The following is a 21,165-nucleotide window of genomic DNA, read 5'->3' as shown; positions in this document are numbered from 1 at the left end:
TGCCAGACCATCATCATCATGCATTTCTCCGTCCCTGCCCTCGTCACCCTCGCCATGAGCGCTGGCCTCGCATCAGCCGTCAGCCTCCCCTCCACAGCCTGCCTGAAATTCCCATCCGTCATCCAAAGCGTCGACGTCGAGGGCTTTTTCGGCCACGTTCAGCAAGAGATGTGCAACAAAGGCTGCAAAGTCAAGCTGTCCGAGTACGAGCCCAACCTGCGCAACCTGGGCGTTTCCATGATCGAAACCGAAACCTCCAACAGGGGCGCGCCGCAGCTGAGCTCCGCCTACACCAGCGGTATGGACAGCATTCTCAACGTGGCCCGGACGCAATGCGCAGCCGGAGAGGTCGACCTGTGTGCCATGAATGCCTCCGAGTTGCAGTCCCTGGGCAAATGCCTCAAGGCAAACGTGTGGAGGGTCATGCTGGACAACGCCTCGAGCCTGTGGCCGGTTCTGACGACGAATTGCCAACTGCAGTATGACGTCTTTTCGGACCCGGCCTTCTGGGAGGAGACGGTCCCGGCACATTTCCGGGGATTCGCCGAGAACTGCGAGAAGAACTGAGCCGGGGTTGGTGGATAGGGCTCATCGGGAGCTGAAGGGTCTGGAGGATGTCGTCGGAATTGTGGATATTGAGATTCCCCACAATATAATTTAATTGACAGCTTGTAACCTGTGCACTGGACTATTTGAATATACATCGGTAGTTGAACAACTCAGCGTGATGAGCGGCAATTTCTGTCAATCCAGGAATCTAGGTTCAAGTAATATGACGTGGTTCCAAGCTTGACGGGATTCAGAAGCGCTGATCAGAGCTTTGTCTCTGGAGAGTGCCGGCTGTACGGAGTAGGTGGATCATGGCTGCATAAGCGGTGTGACAAGTTGATCATCAATAAATAGAGGATCAGTCAAGCTCCGAGTCAGACGCCACCTGGAGCTATTGACGAGAACACCTTTGCTTTTTCCACCGAGCTAAAAGGTGTCCAGCTTCCAGACAAGCATTTCTAGCCGCGAAGTGGGAATGATAGTGCACCTATGAGGCTACGGTCAAAGAGACTGCTCCTGACACGTCTGCATTGGACATGTCTAATTCGAGACTAAGGAGACAAGATGCCTTCATATTGCCTTTTCTGGTTTCTGTATTCCAGTTGACCTGTATAATAGCATTAGCGTACTAGCATACTTGTAGAGGGCACAATAATCTTCTTCTTTCGCAGTGGCTTTTATTCTAAACACACCAGCACAATTTCTTGCGTCTTCAGTCCTTTCAAGCAGCAAGAGTGCAAGATAGCTGCTCTGCCGCAACGATGTATATAGAGTCCATGATGAAGAAGGCGTTGAACTCGAACTGGACTCGAGACCTGTTGATGAACATCGCCCGACAAGGTCCGATCCCCCAACACATCGCATTCATGATGGACGGGAATCGACAATTCGCGCGAGCGCACGGTATGTCAATTGAGCAAGGGCATAAACTCGGGGGGGCAGCAATGAAAAAGGTAATGCGCCAGGACCAATGCCTAGATTTGAAGCAGTGTCCTGACTGACTGCTGAAGGTTCTGGAAATCAGCTAAAACGCCGGGATCAAGGCAATCACGCTATATGCGTTCAGCATCGAAAACTTCAAGCAACCAAAGGACCAAGTCGAGACCATCCTGGCTCTACTCCGAGAGCAAATGGTCATGTATTCTGCTCCCGGCGGATTGGCGGAGCAGTTCGATTTTTCGATTCGGGTCTTGCGCCGCTTAGAGATGTTGGACGAACAGACTCAGGACACAATCGAGAAGGCGGTTGAAGCGACGCGGAAAGGGAAATCGATTTTGAACTTATGTATGGCGTACACGTCCCGTGACGAGATGACAAGAGCCATGCGACGATGCGTGGAGGAGTATCCTCAGAGAGCCGTCACGGCACATTCGCTATCGGACAAGATGGATTCGGCGGACAATCCGCCTGTGGACCTCGTGGTCCGATCGTCGGGGGTGTATCGACTGAGTGACTTTCTGCTCTGGCAGTGCCACGAGGATACTCGGATTCAGATCGTGGATGCGACGTGGCCGGAGTTTGGGGCCTGGGAGCAGTTTATGGTGTTGCTGAGATGGCAGAGAATGAAAAGAATGGAAATGTCCACCAGAAGGAGCAGCGATTTAGCTATAGCTGGCTCGCAGGTCATGGCCAGCTCCTCTGTTTCATTCTCGCCAGTTGCTTGTGCCTTGCCGCTTCTCTTTTCGTTTCTGAGTGCCCTGTCTTGCTATTGTTTCCTGCTGACTGTATGACCTTTCACCACAAGCAAGCGTAGTGCTATTACTCTAAGCTCATTACTATTTACCATCACGACTTCAATTTCGTCATTATTTCTTCCGAGCCCAAATTGTGCAGCCAATTCAAGTCCCAAAGCTGCAGTTGACCTTTTCATGGTGGGAATCATGAGCGCCGGCGTTGGGAAGCCACCAAAAAGCATAAGAAGGGGCATGCCAGACTTTATGAGCTTGCTATTGAAACCACAGAAAGTTATTGCTCAAAACTATTTGCTGAATACCCATAGATCGGTGAAGAAAAGCAATTATATCCATATTGGTTGTGGCACAGTGGGATGGCAAAGAAGCAAATGATATGCGTACTTGTTTCAGGGGCAGTGCGCATATTCGGGCTATCAAGTTTTTTTGTGTCTGCCTTCTAAGTTCCTTATACTCTTCAGTTTAATCTGAGCATAGCTTAGTTTATATCCTTGTCAGACAGATAGGCAGCGGGAGATCTTCATCTTCCTACCCTATTTCATATGGTTCAAGTGCAAAGTGTAGCATCTCAGTTGACAGATTATTGATCCACTGTCTCGTAGCAGGAGGTACGTTTAAGATTAATTCCCGGAGGATCCGTTGTCATTCCAGCAGAGTGCATTTGACATATCCCTTACATAGATGAACAAGGCAGGCTTGTCCTGTCATGCGGATTGAGCATGACACATAACATTCCACGCATACTCCACCACTGCCAAGCAGGAGGTGTTCAAAGTCGACAGAGAAGACTTTCAGTCTGAAAGTTGAAATTGGAAATAGATGGCTCCAGAACTGACCTACCTCTTCTCTACAAATCTCGATGACGCTTCCGGTCAAGACTAAGCCTCTTACCCGATATCTTTCCATGGCGTAGTCCATATATAGTCTCTGCAAAACAAGTAACGCGACGGCCAAGCATGGCCCGACGGCGCACAAGGCTCGATTCATGCGGAATCATACCCAACCGGCCCCGCATGTTTAAGGATAGCGGAGCAGACACTGATCAGGCAATATAATTTCTTCAGTTAACGTGCCGAGTCGAATCCACTGTGTTGTGGCTGTGGGATGGAGTTGGACAGGCAGCAAGATTCTGGTTCTAATTGCGTCCGTCAGCTTGCGTATACTGGCATATGAGTATATTCGGAAGATGACCGGGCTGCCTCGTATCTTTGATCTTCTCGTTCATGATCTCGTATAATATGGATAGACTGAAAGTCTGGTCGAGTAAAGCTTTGTGGTTAGGACTGTTGTTGTTGTTTCTATAAGGTGGATTTATGTGCCCAAAGGCTGCAAGGCGATCATTGTGGAGAACTCATGTGGAACTGGTAACAGTCAGGTATTAGGTATTATTGCTGTCTCAGTCTGGCCGATGATCGTCAGCATCTGGAACAGTCTCCCTGTCTCTACACTCCATACAATCCTAAGTCAGAAACATTGGATTATAAGCATAGTCTGCTACGGATATAAATTCCTTTATTACTCCGTACAGAGAATAGGATCCTCCTTTTCGAGGTGGTCAGTACGAGCTGGCTGGCGTGAGACATGTCAGTGTCGATTGTGGCTGGGAATTGGAAGCAGGGCTAAAATACCGTAAGGCTGTATTCAGATCGGAATTTCATGCAGGAACAGCTTCCCTCCGCCAATCATATCTCCCAGATAGATTACTACCAGCCTCCTCCCAGCCTCCCAGTACATCGACCCAACCAATCACAGACGTGGTCGGCGGATTACGACGTATGGGTTATCGCGATCGTGCCCGCTTTTGCTTATCGCCTTGTTTTGGCTGCCCTTCGTCCTCCTCCTCCTCCACTTTCCCTGTCAGCTCTTCTTCATCTTTCCTCTCTTCTCTCCTGCATCATTCGCAAGTCAAGCGAGAGGTGACTTGCTCGTTTATCATCCGCTTCTCGCTTGGCTTCTTTCTTTTTTTCCTTAATTTCCAACCTGCAGCATTGGTCTACAATCTTTGCTTCCGATTGATCAACACTCTCTTGACCTTCACTAAGCCCCTCAGTCACAGAACCACTACACAGTCTTCCGTCAATTGATGGTCATATAGCTTTTCTAAATCCCATTCAATCCTGTCCCTGGAGTGAACTCTCTTTCGGAGAGAAAGGTGCCATCATGGCGTCGAAACTACCCAGGATAACCAATATCAACCATGCGGCTGGCATCTATGCTGACATGTCGGTGGATGGTCCCGCAATCGGCACGCTGGTCGCCGTCATTGACCGTGCGAAGAATCTGCCGAATAGAAAGACTATGGGGAAACAGAATCCATACTGTGCTGCGCGGTTAGGGAAGGAAGCCAAGAAAACAGAGACTGACCTGCGAGGAGGGCAGACGCCGAAATGGTATCGCCCTATTTTCCCTTGAGCGGTCGAGCCAAAGCTAATCTCGATTCAGGGACCATGAKCTTCGATTCACAGTGCACGAATCGCCCGACTACTTCCGACTGAAGGTATCGATATTCAACGATGACAAAAAGACCGACCTGATCGGCGAAACCTGGATCGATCTGAAAGATTTGATCATCCCCGGAGGGAGCCAGAGCGACCAATGGCATCCGCTGCAGTGCCGAGGAAAGTATGCTGGTGAAGTTCGCATCGAGATGACTTACTACGATACCAGGCCAGAAGACGAGGCGGTGATTGAACGGCGAATGCAAGCCGCCGAAAAGGTCCATGCCAAGAGCAGTGGTTCGAGAACGACCCCGGCCGCTCCTGTCAGCTCCTCGTCTTCTCTGTCGGGCCCTCGCCAGCTCGAGAAGGTCAAGAGACGGCCGCTTCCTAGCGACCCTACCGCCTCGACTCCCGCGCGTCCGGGGCCCCCCGAAAAGACTCCCTCGGCGCCTTTGCCGTATCACCCTGCTCCAGTGAGACCAGTTCATCACGAACATGCTCATTCCGTGCCTGCCATGAATGGCGCCGATCACATGCGCTATTCGCAAAGGCAAACACCTGAGGCTCCGTACGATGCATATGCGTCCGCGTCGCAGCCTCCGCCCCCAGCAAAGGTGTATGACACGCCTGACGACTTTCATCGAGAGTGGAATCACGCGGCCCCGGTCCATCCCGCACCAGCACCTCTAAGGCGATCTCCACAGGAAGAGAGCTATCCGTACCGTGAGAGACCTGATGCCTATGACAATCGGCAACATGCACGACCGCGTTCCAGCTATGGCAATGGACCGGCTCCGGATTACCGCTCTATGCCAACGAGCAGACCAGAGTACCAGTCCCAACCAGGGCCGGACATGCACCCAAGACATGCATACGAATCGACTTCTCGCCCCACCAGCCATCACAGCAACCGCCAATTCCCTGTGCCAGAACAGTACGGATATGAGGGAGACGCTCAACGTCATGGACACGAAGTTGCTCAATACTCCCCTCATTCATCTACGAGATCGTATAATCACTCCCCCGTGGATTACGCGCATGGCGCTCCTGCTCCGGTCCCGGAACCGGAACACCACTACCGTCTGCACAGCAACTCGGTAGCGAGCAGGCATCGCAATTCCATTGCACACGAGAACTTCCACCCGGAATATGCAGCAATGCAGCCCCGCGTGGACGACGAAGAAGAGGAGGGACCTCCACCTCCGCCCCCAGCCCATCGGTCAGGCCTGGTCCAGCCGAGTCAACAGTTAGTACCGTCACCAGCTTCCTCGTACAAGGCTTACTCTCCAGAGTTTGCACCGTCCCCCCGCAATACCAACGATATGACCGCGCTCCAGCCGCTCCGCCCGTCGCACGGGAACCGCCTACAGGACCACCCTCGTATGAAGAATCCATCGGTGCCGCGCAGCCTGGTCGCCGGCTTTGACCCGGCCATTGCCGAGGTGGAGGCTGCCCGTGCTGTACACGAAAGCCAAGCGAACCGGCGGCGTAGCTTCTTCGAAGAGGACGCCATGATCCAGACTACCGAATCGAAGCCTGCTTCACTACCTTACCCTAACGACACCGATCCCCGTGGTTCCTTGATTCTTAGGAAGTCTGTCAGTTCCGAATCTCGCATCGTCCCGCGGCGCAAGTCGGTTAGTCCGCGACCACCCTCCACGGCGGAACGCCAGGTGTCTCAGATCCCCTTCTCGCCAGACTCGTACGATGCGCTGAATCCAAACGCGGCGCGGTCTGCCGTCACCCGCGACACAGCACCAGCGTATGAGACAGTCGCGCAGGCAATGCAGGCGGCCCGGCTCAATGAGATGAAGCCCGATACCTCAGGACCTATCATCGGTGACGATGGGCGCGAGATCGATCCCTCGGATCATCTTCCTTCTGAGACTTGGGCGCCAGAACCGGAGCGCAAGAACAGAAAGCCCGAGGTGATTCTCCGCTTCAAGCATCCTTCCGCCAGGGACGTTGCGGGAGCGCGACCCCGGTCCAGCGGGACATCCGGGACATCGCCTGGTGCGGAGTACCCGGAGCGTGGTCGCCAGGAGTACGGAGGATATGGACATGGACGAAACTATAGCGCGACTGACTCGGCACGGCCGCGATCTTCTCACCGAAAGTCTGTCTCGCCAGCGCCGAGTGCGCGCTCCTCGCACTCCGTTTCTAGCCTGTACGCGCCCGTCAATGTCGGGCCACCCATCCCGGCCAAAGTACCCATTGCACCTCCAGCGGGCCCAAGCTACCCCGTTATGGGTGGCGCCACGGGCATGGATGCACTCAGTCGGGAGCTGAACAGCATTGACCTAGGGTCTGTGGGATGTAGCGTCGTCCGAGCGCCGCGAAAATACGTTCCCAAGACGATAACGACCGGCTACGCTATGTGATTATGGACTTTACGAGAGCAACGGATAAATTGCGAGCATACGGACAATTTGCAGAGCATATGGACAAATTGCAACAATATGGCGTTGGTTGATTTACGCATGTAGGAATCGCGTCTTGTGCCCATTACTGCTTGTAGCTAGTGAATACATGATCAAACAATTCTTTATCACATGTCATCTGAGACATATTCATCTATAATGTCTACAACAATGGGATAGACAACGACCCAATAACGTATATAACATATCCCACCCACTTCCTCTTCCCATTCCAATGCATCCACCAACCATGGCCCCCAAACCAACACCCAAACCCAAAGCAAAACCATCCAAACGATCCCCCCATCCCACTCCAAGACAAGAAAAAGAAAAAGAAACAGAACCCCCCTGCGAATTCACCCACCCCTGCACAACCTCCACCTCTCCCTCAGGCAACGCCAACGCCTCCGGCAAGGGCGGGACCCACCCCCGCAAACTAATCTCCCACATCTTCGGCCGCAACAAGACCGCCACGAAGCTCTTCCCGTCCCACGTCTGGGTCCACTACTGCCGCAAGCACTACCAGCGGGCGCGGTACCGGGCGCGCGCATGGCCGTTTACGCAGTGCGATCTGTTGCTTGATAGTCTGGCGCGCATGGAGGCTTGGGGCGGGGTAGAGAGTTTTGAGGTGGTGCTCAGGAGGAGGGAGGTTGTGAGGGTTTCTTCGTCCTCATCCTCTTCTTCTTTGCAGCAGTCCGGTACTAAGGAGCGGGTGGGTGAGGGTGAGGGTGTGGATGGGTTGGGTTTGAAGCGTGCAAGACGGAATACGACCTCTGCTTCTACCTCTGCGTATGTTTCTGGGGATGATGAGGAGGAGCATGGAGATGCAGAGGAGGAAGAGTCATCAGACGATGGAAGGAAAAGAAGACAGAGACGCAAGCCGCGGATCAAAGCGTGTCCTGTTCCCGAGTGGTTGCGCGCCGAGACAGGGCCTGGGAAGTCGTTTGCTGAGATCCGGGCCATTGTTGAGCGGATTCGTGCGGATCTGACGGAGCAGCATCAGCGTTGCCAGATGCAAAAGACAAACACCAAAAGTCAAGAGCAGGTGTTGTTTCCCGATATTGAGATTCTGCCGACGTTTCGGGAGTGGGTTTTAGAGCAGGCTAATGAGGATGGGGAGGGCACAAGAAAGATGTCAAGGGTGAGTAGGAAGGGAGCGGTGCAAAAGGCACAAAGGTGATCCAGTAATGGATGCGTTCTTCATTAGCATTAATCGTGACGCCTGTAGGCTGTAGTACACAACGCCGCAAAGTATCAAAAGCCCACAACGTAAAAGTAAATAATAACGACTTGGCGAGCCCTGCTGCTAGATGAGTCTCAGAAATCAACAAATACAACATTCAGTCACGAATGATCCGGAATCAACTCATAACCCCCCTCTGACGGAAGACTATTCCCTGCAAGTATCATGGCCATCGCGCAGAAAAGACTCACGCACCAGCTGACGGTGCAATAAATCCAGGACTCGCCCAGCCGCCAGCCGACAAAGAAGCGGTCCTCATTGTCAAACAAGTATGCCTGTCGTGCCCGTGTCAACTACGGAACGAACGAGGATTTGAGATAAGGACTTACGACAATCGACATACTCGCTGCCTGCACAAGCGCAGACAGGATAATCAGCAGACTCAGCACCTTCCACCCCGACTCGCGCAGCCGTTTCCCGCCCGACAGGACAATCAGATACGAAACCACGCTCATCCCCTCCAGCACAACGGCAAACGACATCAGGAACCCGACGGTCCGCCACATGGAGCAAAAGTACCGGTCTTCGCCATGGCAGTCTTCGCGCTGGGGGAAGCTCTCGCAGACGTTGGTGAGGGAGGAGCAGCGACGGTGGAGGCCGTAGGAGTAGTGGAACTAGCCAGAAGTCAGTCCAATCCAGCCTGTCTTCAAACCCGCAAGATTGTATGCCCACCTTTTCGCTATGATAGCTGACCCATTTCGGGACGACGATGGATGAGATCGTCAGGCCGAATGCTGTGGTATGTTAGCTTCCAACCAGTCGCCAGCGTAATGCATGAGATCGAAAGTACCAGCAAGAAATAAAACTAAGGTGGAGGAGTAGACGATGGTTTTTGTCAAGAATCCTGTGTAATTCTTGTCTGTTCCTCGAGGGACGAGATGGAAATCCATTCCTGCGTACGCGGTCGAATTGACCTGGCCAAGGAGGATAGTGTAGCAAGGGCAGCGGGCGATGACGACACTGCCGTGGTGGTCGCAAGGGGAGGGTCAACGCTCACTGACCGGCAGCGAGGGTTGTTACTCAACTGGTTTATGGTGTAGAGGTGAGTAAGTCGATGCGACAAGAATGACTGATAGTATTGATTGAGAAGAAGGGCTCGAGTGTCGAAGCTGGAACCCAAAAGACGGTTACGTGGTGAAACAAGACGATCAGGCAGGATGAGATGAGCGAGGTGGGGAATCCAGCTCTGATATCGACAATTCAATTTGTGAGTATGACAGGATTATCTAGGAAATAACACTAACAATAGTAATGAAAAGACAGGACTTGGTATGCGGTCGTTCAAATGATGGAAGAAAGTGGAAACGGTGGCAGTTGAGGAAACTCCCCGATAGTCGATGTGGCTTGGAAGCAGGCATATATCAAGGCAGCGTCATAGGTAACATTATTATTACACAAAAGTACGACCATCCCACTCGGTCGCCTCTTATCATTCGACAGGAATCACCGCAACCGTAGCCAGGTATGTATACAGTACTACCTACTCCCTGATTAATTAAGATATATCCCACTTATGCTGGTCAATGGTCATGCACTCCTCCAAACTAAATTCCTCTGTCCGAATGACCCGCCGATCAACCGCGCCATTATCATTCCCAATTCCCGTCCAATCATCTCTCTTTCTACCTGATCTAGACTCGCGTATAATCTTGCGGTCTGTCGCAGAATAATAGTAGGAATACGGGGAACGGCTGGTCTCAGACAGTCCAGTCACTCTAAACAGGCTTATCGGGTCGGTCAAAGCGTCCGTCATTGCGGGGGTTGCATAGCGTAGCGGATTGCGGGAAACAGATGAATTAATCTTCAAGGATGCCAGGTATACAGTTGTATACAGTTGCGCTATACTGAGGAAAGTTCTGTATGACAGAGATAGCTATGTCTTTCAATTGATCATATAATGTTGCCTGCCACTCAGTCATGAAACAACAAGTCCAAGTCATAGCAGAGGCAGTATTATCAGCAGCCATCCCCCAGCCCGCATATGACTGCGGTACATCCCCGGTCAACGGTCAGGTACAAGAAGAAGAATCATTAGGTGGACAACATGTCGACGCAGACAAGAAACAAAAAGGAAACGCAGGAAAAGAAGTGTAATGGTAATCTACAGACGCCAAAAGAGCATCGCGCGCCTTTCCATCAGGCGGGGCGTAGAATGGCATGATCAAGGAAACCGTCACGAGAGCAGAAGGAACTCTTCCGCTCGGGTCAACATGGCAGCGGACCGTCCAGAAGAGGGACATCAATGGAAGGAGAAAGGGGAAAAACGCCAACCCGGTCATTACAATCCGAAGCGCCGCGCACAGTGTTTACTCTCATTCGCCTCGATTCCGCTGGATCATGGCACGGAAATCATCATTACTCTTCCTCGTCTTCTCACCGCCAACTGGGTGAGCGCTGCTTTCTGTCGTCACATTCGTGGTCGTCATCGTCGTCGCGCTTTTGGCGCCTTCTTCGGCTTTCGTGCTTCCCCCCTGCGAGGCTGTCGATGGAATGCTGACCCGCTTCACCCCCAATCCACCTCTTCGGCCACCGCGCTGACCGGGTTGCACAGGACGTTTGATCGGACCGGTCGGCTGGAGGAATGTGGCCTTCTCCTTCGACTTTGTCGCCTGACCGGGGCCCGCCTTCTTCTCCGCTGACTGCTTCAGCATTTCCGAAACCGTGCCCACATGCAATCTTCGACCCGGAGCAATTTCCTGTCCTTCAAGTTCGAGCGAAGCCTTGCCGGCATGGTTAACATCCGCAAATTCGACAATAGCCCCTTGATGATCGGGGCGCAAGACGATTTTGATGAGCGGTCCATAAGGCTCCACCAGTGCACGGATCCGCGCATCATTCACCGTGTCAGGAACGTTCATGAGCCCCAGGGTCCGCGCCGAGCGCTCCTTAGCTGCGCCTTCAGGCTCGACTGATGGCGCTTTGGTCCCATTCACCTCGGCTGCAGGGGATTGTGATGCTCKGACGCGGCTCACGATAGTGGTTGCAGTTCGCTTAGCACCTTGGGGGGTCGAGATTCGGACTTGTAGCGGACGCGAGCGGAATTCCTGTTCATGCATGGCAAGGGCGGCTTCTGCCTCCTCCTATTCGAGAGATTAGCTGTGGAACTCAGTAGCCGGATGGCCAGGAAACATACTTTGGTGGAGAAGACAATATAACCAAACCCTTTACTGCCACCATCGACCTTTCTTGGAATCCGCACCGTCTCGATTGTGCCATACTTTTGGAACACTTCCTTAAGGTCAACCTCATTGGCTTTCCAGTCAATGTTGGAAATATGGATCTCCCGCCCTTCGTAAACAGGTCCATGACGGTCCTCTCTACGCGACGGATCTGAGATCTTGACTACCAGGTTGAGATCACTTCCAACCCGGGTGCCATTCAGCTTGGTCGCGTTATGGGCATCCCCAGATGATTTGAACTGCACGTAGCAGAATCGTCGATGAGTGTTGTATTTGAGAGATGGGAAGCGTATATCGATAATCTCGCCGTACTAAGACTGGTTAGTGTCGCATTACATGGAGCTGTCGGGCAGGTGCCTACCTCGCGGAACAGATTTCGGATATAACTTTCATCGGCTGTCGACGGGAAGTTCGTAACGAACAAGGTGGATCCGGAACCAAGATGAACCTCAATAGCGTTATCGTCAAGCAACTTCTGATCGCGAGTCTGAGCCACAAGAGCTTCCTCTCTTGTTTCGAACTCAATGATGGCGGTCTCGGAGTTTCCATCATCGCCGGGCAGCATGTTCAAGCCATTGATTGTCCCGCACTATCCACGTTAGATGAGGAAGTGAAGACAAGCGGAAACCAGGGGAAAACTTACATGACGGAAGAACTGTCGCACTCGGTGTTCAGTAATATGGTGTGGCAAATTCTTGACAACCACTGTGGCATTTTCGCGGTCGCGCCGGAGTGCGACAGGCTCAGGTTGCGCCGCAGTGGGTGCTGGTGCTGGTGCTGGTGCTGGCTCCTCGGCACGGGCCTTCTTACTGCTGGGAAAGCCATTTACTCCAGTGTCATCCTCGCGCTTACGCTTCTCTGCTTGAGATGCAAGATCGGCCGCCGTCGCCTGCTGTTGCTGCAATGCTGCCGCTTCTCTAGCCTCCTTTTCTCGCCGTGCGTTGATGGCCTTCATGGCTTTCCTGGTCTCCAGTACAGCCTGTTGGAGTTCGTCCGAATCCTCGTAATCTTCACAATGCGCGACGTAGACCTGCATGATCTTCTCGGGCCAATCCAGGTCTGTCCGCTTGATGGCCTGTTTCAACACGGCGGTTGCAAAGCTGGGGTTGGGAGTCCGCCGAGCGGCATCCGCCGTCGCTTCTCCCTGCACAAATTTGCTCCACGAGATCAGCTCCCAATGGTAGTAGGTGAGCCAGAATTCGTAACTATTGCCACGGCGACCAACGAGCCCCTTGAAGGTTTCGCGTGCACTGTCCCAACTGCCGCTTTCGCTCAGGTAACGGATGTAGATGCGTTCGAGACGGAACAGCGGATCACCCTGGTATGAGCGACCGTACTTCTTCTCACCGAGTTCCTGAACACTTTCGATGGCGGATCGGATGCCAACCTCAGCAACATCCAGGTCCTCATCGGTCGCATCTGAAAGAAAGGCGCGCCGACGAAGGTAGCTGCACCAGGCGGTATGGACTTTCAGTACCTCCTCCATACCACCGGCGTCCAGCAAGCCAGTACTTGTGGCTTTGTGTTTGATGTCAGCGATCTTCTGGAAAGATTGTCCTTCCCGCTCGGAGCTTAGGAGGTACTGCGACCAAAGGGTGCCAGAGCATGGGCAATGCCTGGTGGCTCTTTCGAGCGTCGGTATTGTGGTCGCTCTCGCGTTACCGTGCGTATTCTGGTCGATGAGGTACATGACGTAGTCCTCCCAGAGGTTGGAGTCTGTCGGGAAACGTAGGACTGCACGCTGGTAGATGGCGTTCACAAGGTCGAAATTCGACTGGCGTTTCCGCCGGTGTCGGCTCACTTCCCATTCAATGTACTCCGAGTACACCGCCCACTCCAGGCCAAACTCCCCAGCATCGACGGCATTGCGCAACTTGATCTCTAAATGCTCCCGCGCGTTGTACTTCTCTTTGATTGGCGTAGCAAGTCGGCCCGCCGTGTCAGCCATGATTTCCTCGTAGTTTGCGTTGTAGTATGTCGACACGAATCCCGAAAAAGCCTGGAAGGTCTGGTCCCAGGTAGCATGCGGGGTTTGCAATCGGACATCGAAGAAGCTCTTCACCTGACTGGCACGTTCTTGCGATGGGCGACGAGAAAGGTCCTGGACTTGCAGATCCAGAAATCGATCCCAGACCAGATGGCTATCGTGAATCCTCCATCGAGTTGCCTCGGCACCTCGCTGCCACACATCCAAAACTGATTGCCAKGTAAAGACCTCACGACCGACCAGCTTGTCCTCCTCGGACCACTGGTTCGAACCAGTGTCCCCGTTTGCAGAGTTGTAGAGGTATAGTACCCATTCACCGTAGATGGTCCATAGCTTGGTACTACCGTACTCCTCCTCGATCGATCGCTGGCAGAGTTCCATCACCGCGATGCGTTCCTCAACCGATTGCGCCAACATACTCTCGTCCTGGATCCACTCTGCCCAGAGATCCTCACCCATGGCGAAGAGCTTGTCCATCTCCTCCCGTGCAGTGCGCATATCCCTAAGGAGATCGTATTTTCGTGGGTCGCCGTGGATTTCCGGATTATTAGGCGGGTAAACATGGTTGACAAAGCCCTCGTGCAGCAGGCGGATAAAATTCACGTGCGCCTCGTAAATATGCGGATTGTCTTGAATCTGGGCGAAGAGCTCCGTCGCCATCCTTTGAGCATCGGGCCGCAAAGAAGTGTCAGCATAATTCCTCCGAGCAGCGCCTTCCCTCGGACCCTCCGACATTGCGATGTCAAATGAAGTTCTGGGAGTAGGCGTATTGTGAGAGATCGGGTTGACGTGAGGGTACATCGTGGATGGCGACAGTTGGCTTTCATAGGACTCGGTACCCCGCAAAATGGAGTTATTGGAACGCTGGGGCTGATGATGTTGCATTGACGCCAAATCTGCGAGGGTATCCATGCCTGGCGTGGATGCTTGTCGGGATGGAGGCAGATCAGCGGACAGAGGCGTGCCATTTCCTCCTCCCATGCTCGGACCAGCACTTGGACTACTCGTCGCCGGCGGGGAAGGGTCGTTTAATTGCGAAGGGGCATATACGTGATGCGCAAGAGGAGATGAAGTCATGGCTGGCCGTGCGGAAGTTGTGCGACCTTTCCGTAGCGGCTTATTCGGTGGACGTGAGGTCGCGGCAGAAGCATTGTTGGCAGACATCGATCCGTTTCCAGGGGTTGAACGCCCAGATTGAGGATTCGAGTCTGGCGAAAGAAGTGAGTTTATATCCATAGTGTAAATTTTTTTACCCAAGGCTTTAATGATGGTAGAGGAAGGCGAAGTTCAAATGGAAGTCGCCAGCTAACGCGCCGGCGCGGACGCAAACCTCACGAAAAAAGAAGAGGAAGAAAAGAACGAAATGGATTCGAATTTTAGAGGATAACTGATGATAGCCTCATCAACGAGTCCATTCCTGCTTTGGCCAGAGCCTCGATCGCGACTCAGGTAGCAGGACTTTTGTCGGTCCTTTCAAGCGGTGCGGAAAAGTTGAAACCACAAAGGAAAAGAACTGCGCGAATGAAGAGGTCAGGACCGAGGATGCTTCCCTCCACGTGAGTAAATTTCCCCTTGTTTCGGTTCTCTCCGTTTGTTTTCCCTTTTGAGTAGTTGATTGTCGACTGTATATGTTGATGCTTGAGGATAGAGACGACAAGGATTTCTGGGACGGAAAATGGAACGATCGGGGAGAGCGAGAAAGCCGAAGGGGAGAGAGGAGGGGGACCAAGCTATCCAGGTCGAGAGCTAAAAGCGGGTAAGCGGCGGTCACGATGACGGGAAAATATGGGGAAATAGAGACCTACAAAAGGACAGGCGACAAGAAAGAGGTCGAGAAAAGCGCAGGGCAGCAGAAAAGACCAGAGACTGATGGAGAAAACAGACAGTCGAACGAATCTCGTCGAGGGTTCTGAAGAAGAGCCTGATGGGAGTAGGAAAAAAGAGCTCTTAGCACGGGATAGATACCTGAGGTACCAACGAGTACTATGCGACAACAAGCGCAGTGATCAGCCACCTAGCTCAGGAATGAGCGCTTGAACAATCTCAAGGCTTTAGCTAATATCGTCGACCAGAAATTTGAACTACGGTAGGATTGCCGTACTATGCAGGAGCTTTGGCGCTGATTACTACGACAGGTTCTCGACTCCTTTCGATCGAGCGGATTGTGTAACCGACGGTTTAAAAGACATGATTTGTTGCTCAGGCCATTCCGATCGATTGGGTACGACAGCTGCCTTGACATAGTAATTAAGATCTATAGATCTACAGAACGCTATTTACAAGTTGCTATGGATGAGAAGAGGAGTTCCCTGCTGCTCGATTTCATTTCGACAACGAGGCCTGCCTGATGCTGTTTTACGACTGGAGTTGAGCATCATCACGTGCCCATGATCAACAGCCACTTGCATTGCCCTGTGCGCCGAGGAGGGCGTTCCCTTCCCTGTTGTGGACTTGTCGGCTGAATCTGTTAGTCAACAGTCGAGAATGGTGGATATGGATGTCTGAGTTGGCCAGTGGCTCGAATCACCAATCATCCACATCCCATTTTAAGGGTTGCAAACGATCGGACAATGGTTGAGTGAAACAGATGAAGCCATGACGACTCAGGTATAGGTATTCAATGTTGAGTACACTGGTTGTCTATATTTCAAGCAATCACTGCATTTTGCACCTAGGTGGTCAAAATGCTCCGCACAGCCACGTATATCATACAAAATAGAGGCAGATAATTGAGGGCTGCCGCTTTAACCGACAGCAGCAGAAACTACCGAGACTAGTCAGATGATGAGGTCATTTTGCATGGAGAGGTAGTGGTAGTGCTCTACTACCAAAGCGCTTAGAAACTTAGCAAGGTGCTAGTCTACAGGTAGATTAGACTAGCTGCAAGCAAATCGCAAAAAGTGGCCGAACTTGCAAGGAGTTAGGACGCGCCGGCTGAGAGCTAAAAAGTTGCTGCCGTCGGTCAAGCCTCAAAGCAAACAAATGTGTGGCTTGATTCCTTAGCCACATTGTACGGTAGACCATGTCAACCCACTCCGCAGCCAAGAAACGCGGATCATGTGCTCTCGACTTTCCGAATGCAATTTTCCCTTCAGTCTCCGAATATCAGGCTCGACCAGCTCCGGGGGTTGTTTAACGCACGCTTGTCATGGCCACAATGGGTGTTGTATATCCCTACGGGCAACTGATCCGGTCAGGTAAGTCACTATCTTCCCAATTGCTTTACCCGTTACCTGTAATATTCTTTTTGACCCTGAAACATTTGTGTAGCCCGGACAGGCGTTGCTCTTGTCCCTCGACGCACCCTGACCTATTCCTTCCCTCGCCGTGCTCAGGATGACGGTAGCAATGGGCCTAACGACAAACCGGAGGAGCAATCCAAACCGTCTGCCTTGTCTTCCATCAAAAATTTCTTCTTCGGCGGCAGGTCCGAGACCGCAAAGCCGAAAATCACCCGCAGAGCAACAGCCCCTCCTAAGCGTGAGGGTTCATTGAGTGCAGACTCGATTTTCGCCGAAGACGAAGCAACGCCGAAGCTTATTGCATCTGGTCGGACACCAGCAGCACGCAAACAAGCCACCGAAGCGGCGGAAGGCGAGGAGGAAGCCAACCTCGAGGTGGAAAACCGAAACCGTGTCAACATGGCGACCGTGCTCGATCCTCGTCCGAAGGCAAGGATGCGCTGGGAGCGCAAGATGATTGTTCGGGAAGTACGTCGTCGGGGGCGTCTAACGAAGACCGAGCAGATCCTGCGGACGGAGCGCGAGTCACTGTCCAAGTCCCATTGGTTCAAGACGTCCGTGAAGAAGCTGGGACCCCTCGCGCGTCAGATCGCAGGAAAGAATATCGACGAGGCTATGTTACAGATGCGCTTCAGCAAGAAGAAGGTCGCCAAGGACGTTCTTGAACACCTCGAGCACGCGAAGAACGTTGCCATTGTTCGGTCAGGTATGGGTCTGAGCAACTCCACAGAACAGAAACCCATCACCATCACTCTCAAATCTGGTGAGCGGAAAAAGATCACCAACCCTACATCAATCTACATTGCCCAGGCTTGGGTCAACCGAGGTCCATACGGAGTCGACTACGACCATCGCGCTCGAGGCGTGATTAATCGGCTGCGGCCCCCTTACACTTCCTTGACTGTCTTGCTCAAGGAAGAGAATACCCGGATCAGAGAGTGGCAGGATCGTGAGGCTGAGGCACTGCGCAAGCGGAAAGCCCAACTCTGGACCCAGCTTCCGGACCGGAAGATCACCGCCCAGAACCAGTACTATAGCTGGTGATCGACTCGTTCGCTTCGTTGTTTTATAGCCATGACCAGGCGATTTGATGGGTTGTTATCGGCGTTGTTCGTTTCCTTGTAATTTTCCTAGATTTCTGAAAGTACTCTCCGTCGAGCGGATGTTTCAGCGTTTCCTCTCCCACATCTATCTACCCTTGGTGATGCGAGGTCAATGGCTTGCCAACACCGTTTGTGGTCTAAAGAATTGAGCCGATAACGGGTTCACCTTGTACAATACTGAAATATACATTTCTGGACGCATCCGTTTTCCCTACAGTTACTAAAGTTGGGTACCTTTAGAAATTTGCCCTTGTGACGTCTTCTATTTCACCTGAACATCGACACGTGTATGCGTCCTTTTCCATGGGTCACAATTAATCATTGTCAACCACCTACACTAGGCAATTAATAATTTCCCATCCTTCTCACTGTCTTGTTCTGAGTTGGAAGAATTGGATGAACGGATGAATATATCTGACCTGGTCCAGTCTGGCTGGCAATTGATTGCCCCACACGCTGCAGGGCCCGCCGCCAATGAAGCGCACGAGCACTTCGATATGGTCCCCCTGCGTCCCTCCAGAGCTCGCCCACCCAGGCAGGGCAATGAGCTAGAATATCAGCCTCTAAGTGAAAGTGAAAGGCCGAATCCGAATCATCCTAGGGCACTTGGCTTCCAACGGTTATTTCAAATATCCTTCATCATGTACGTGCTCATACCTCGACGCCTTTTCCCCTACTAACACCACCCAGACCATTACTGCTCGTAATCACTGTCATTGTAGCTGGGTTGATGATGATGGCTGAATCAATTACATCTGAATCGCATCTCAGATTGAGCACTGTGACCGGGTATTTCTTGCAAGATGAGTCGAAGACTGATGCAGACAGTTTCGATTATGTGAGCTGTTATTGAAATATTAGCGTCACCTACGGACCTAGCTGATGATGGCCAGGTCACATCAAACTTTGGCCTAATATCTCGAAGCTATGACTCGGACACCGAGTTTGATCCAGACGGTCGCAGAACCCAATGGGAGCGGTTCGAGTACCATATCAACAAGCTCAATGCAGAGAGTGGTCCTGAGACAAGCTACAGACTGCTCTATCTTGGCCGACATGGAGAGGGATACCACAATGTCGCCGAGCGCCGCTATGGGACAGAAGCATGGGATGTAAGTATTTCCACTGATACACGGCTACCTGAGGCTGTTTATAAGAACTCGATTGATTGACAGTTCTAGTGCTATTGGTCCCTTCTCGACGGCGACGACAACGGGACATGGGTGGACGCCCGTCTCACTCCTGTGGGCATAGCTCAGGCGGAAACCGCGCACCGGGCTTGGGAGACGCAGATCGAGAACAAGATTCCATTCCCTCAATCATACTACGTGAGTCCATTGAATCGATGTTTGGCTACTGCCAGTATCACGTTCCGTGGCCTAAAGATGCCGCTTACGGAGCCTTTCCGCCCCGTCGTCAAAGAGGTTCGTCCACGGTATCACCTTTCATAAATCATGAAGACTTACATCAGCAGCTCCTCCGAGAAACAATCGGGCTGCACACCTGCGATAGTCGGTCGTCGAGAACGGCCATACTAGCAGAGTACCCCGAGTACATCATTGAAGATGGCTTTGCAGAGGAAGACCCGCTGTATGACCCAAAGCTACGGGAGTCTAACACCGCGCGTGACGCTCGCCTTCGCGACTTACTCCAAGACATCTTCACTCACGACACAAACACGTTTATCTCTTTGACCGCCCATTCAGGGGCCATTACGAGTATCTTGCAGGTCACGGGGCACCGGAAGTTTGCGCTCGAGACGGGTGCTGTCATTCCGGTTCTGGTCAAGGTAGAGCGTGTGCCTGGGCCATTGCCGAAAATGCATATTGATCCGCCTACGACGGCGCCGATTTGTAAAAATTGATTTCAAGCCGTAAGAGGGTCCATGATGATTTGGCAGAGACACGATGGCCTATCATGCGCATCGTCTATTGTATATATCCAGATAAAATGATATCCCTAACCTAGCTAACATGATCTATTAAAGGCACAGTCAACGCGAGGACAGTTCTTCTTTTGCTTTCTGGGTTCAGACCATCTCACGGCCATAGCAAAGGGTTCTAAGAGCGGGAGTCAAGGCCTTGTCCTCCTCCATTATCGTAATTGAATCCGTGTCTTATTTATTCAGGTGTGGTGAATGCTACTGAGACGTGCTCATCGAGACTGCATCGACATTCACTTCAGCCAGGATCAGATTGTGAATGAGCAGAATTAATTCCTACAAGCGCTTCTCATGGATACACTCGGTTGAAAGGCTCTCATTGTAACGAACGCCCTTCTGACCTTACCTGACGTTCTGAAGATATACCGAGAACCGCCGCTCTGGCTGTGGTCTTCAAAGGCTGTAACGCCCTGCTTTCTGTTGAGACACCTCGAAATCCACCGTCGGATTCATCCTCGTTCTTGTCAGTTGAAGACAGATTCAGCACAGCCATTACACTTATCCTATCGTTGCCACCGCAAAAGATGCCATGACAAATTGAGGGGTTGGCAATGCTATAATGGCCTGGATACTCGCCTCCTTCACGGGACCGAGTGCTCCTATGGACAAACACCTATCAAGACCTTGCGAACTACTGCTCGACAATATAGGTCAGTCAAGCAGGATCTCGTCGAGGCACATCAGTCCTCTTATCTGATTACMTCAACMCAGATCACTTATCCAAACCTGGCTGTTCTAGGAACTAGTCGGGTGGTTTTTTGACGGAATATGGACATTCTGTTCCAGGGCACGGGCGTGTCCATCGGCTCGGCCATAGGAGCGACAGAAGATCTGGATTCTGTTCCAAGAGCATAGGTACATCAGTCGGTGGATCGAGTGCAACAACATTTGGGCCGTGAGCTCCGTTAGCAAGAGACTGCTTCCATGGATGATCTAGCTCATATCGAGCCAAACAGGTGAGGCTGGCCAAGTAAGTGATTAACCTTCCAATTGAACAGTGTGATTATTGAGCATCAGCTAACTGTAAATTCAAAGAGGCCAGATGCTATCTTGCTGCCTCCAACTCAGACATATGCCGGACCTAGTGATCTACGTGTTTCAATGGACACACAATCATCGAAGACAAGTCCTATAGCTGGGTGATGGCTTCTTCCCGGGCCCTCCATCCTCCCAGCGGAGGTTGATTGACTCCTGCGGCACTGACCAGAGTCAGCTGTCCATGCCCACAGTGCTAGAAAAGAGCAACTATTGACTGATTGTGCCGTAAAGCCCGCCCTTCCAGCGTTCATATCTTGTGCTTGCTGCCTGTCCGCCCCGCTTCTCAGCCATTTCATTAGCAATCTCTGACAATTCGGTTCCTTCTAAGATGGA

At 52.1% G+C, this 21,165-nt stretch overlaps 8 protein-coding genes across 8 annotated transcripts; 6 read left to right on the top strand and 2 right to left on the bottom strand.

Annotated features, from left to right (window-relative positions):
• Positions 1 to 18: 18 nt before the first annotated feature.
• Positions 19 to 567, top strand: Asppvi_001467 (uncharacterized protein; the record flags this gene model as incomplete). The annotated part of the gene is made up of 1 exon (XM_043297762.1): positions 19 to 567. One exon carries the CDS (start codon positions 19 to 21, stop codon positions 565 to 567), a length of 549 nt encoding a protein of 182 aa, XP_043153697.1.
• Positions 568 to 1,310: 743 nt separating this feature from the next.
• On the top strand, positions 1,311 to 2,279 carry Asppvi_001466 (undecaprenyl diphosphate synthase family protein; the record flags this gene model as incomplete). The annotated part of the gene is made up of 2 exons (XM_043297761.1): positions 1,311 to 1,502; positions 1,593 to 2,279. The coding sequence occupies 2 exons, from the start codon at positions 1,311 to 1,313 to the stop codon at positions 2,277 to 2,279; spliced, it is 879 nt and encodes a 292-aa protein (XP_043153696.1).
• A 2,121-nt stretch (positions 2,280 to 4,400) lies between these two features.
• Asppvi_001465 (uncharacterized protein) lies at positions 4,401 to 7,059 on the top strand (the record flags this gene model as incomplete). The annotated part of the gene is made up of 2 exons (XM_043297760.1): positions 4,401 to 4,630; positions 4,683 to 7,059. 2 exons carry the CDS (start codon positions 4,401 to 4,403, stop codon positions 7,057 to 7,059), a joined length of 2,607 nt encoding a protein of 868 aa, XP_043153695.1.
• A 289-nt stretch (positions 7,060 to 7,348) lies between these two features.
• On the top strand, positions 7,349 to 8,278 carry Asppvi_001464 (putative pathogenicity factor; the record flags this gene model as incomplete). Its single annotated transcript, XM_043297759.1, has 1 exon — positions 7,349 to 8,278. One exon carries the CDS (start codon positions 7,349 to 7,351, stop codon positions 8,276 to 8,278), a length of 930 nt encoding a protein of 309 aa, XP_043153694.1.
• A 164-nt stretch (positions 8,279 to 8,442) lies between these two features.
• On the bottom strand, positions 8,443 to 9,231 carry Asppvi_001463 (uncharacterized protein; the record flags this gene model as incomplete). Its single annotated transcript, XM_043297758.1, has 4 exons — positions 8,443 to 8,616; positions 8,671 to 8,955; positions 9,014 to 9,075; positions 9,132 to 9,231. The coding sequence occupies 4 exons, from the start codon at positions 9,229 to 9,231 to the stop codon at positions 8,443 to 8,445; spliced, it is 621 nt and encodes a 206-aa protein (XP_043153693.1).
• A 1,422-nt stretch (positions 9,232 to 10,653) lies between these two features.
• On the bottom strand, positions 10,654 to 14,743 carry Asppvi_001462 (U6 snRNP complex subunit PRP24; the record flags this gene model as incomplete). Its single annotated transcript, XM_043297757.1, has 4 exons — positions 10,654 to 11,421; positions 11,475 to 11,831; positions 11,882 to 12,109; positions 12,164 to 14,743. The coding sequence occupies 4 exons, from the start codon at positions 14,741 to 14,743 to the stop codon at positions 10,654 to 10,656; spliced, it is 3,933 nt and encodes a 1,310-aa protein (XP_043153692.1).
• A 1,921-nt stretch (positions 14,744 to 16,664) lies between these two features.
• On the top strand, positions 16,665 to 17,793 carry Asppvi_001461 (mitochondrial 54S ribosomal protein uL22m; the record flags this gene model as incomplete). The annotated part of the gene is made up of 2 exons (XM_043297756.1): positions 16,665 to 16,704; positions 16,778 to 17,793. The coding sequence occupies 2 exons, from the start codon at positions 16,665 to 16,667 to the stop codon at positions 17,791 to 17,793; spliced, it is 1,056 nt and encodes a 351-aa protein (XP_043153691.1).
• A 556-nt stretch (positions 17,794 to 18,349) lies between these two features.
• Positions 18,350 to 19,716, top strand: Asppvi_001460 (histidine phosphatase family protein; the record flags this gene model as incomplete). Its single annotated transcript, XM_043297755.1, has 5 exons — positions 18,350 to 18,495; positions 18,543 to 18,690; positions 18,746 to 18,964; positions 19,034 to 19,276; positions 19,327 to 19,716. 5 exons carry the CDS (start codon positions 18,350 to 18,352, stop codon positions 19,714 to 19,716), a joined length of 1,146 nt encoding a protein of 381 aa, XP_043153690.1.
• Between the last annotated feature and the right edge of the window lie 1,449 nt (positions 19,717 to 21,165).

Source organism: Aspergillus pseudoviridinutans, assembly GCF_018340605.1.
Source record: "Aspergillus pseudoviridinutans IFM 55266 DNA, scaffold_1, whole genome shotgun sequence".
In the NCBI taxonomy this organism is placed as follows: domain Eukaryota; kingdom Fungi; phylum Ascomycota; class Eurotiomycetes; order Eurotiales; family Aspergillaceae; genus Aspergillus; species Aspergillus pseudoviridinutans.
Note: the sequence above shows the minus strand (reverse complement) of the source record. Positions and strands in the feature narration are given on the sequence as shown.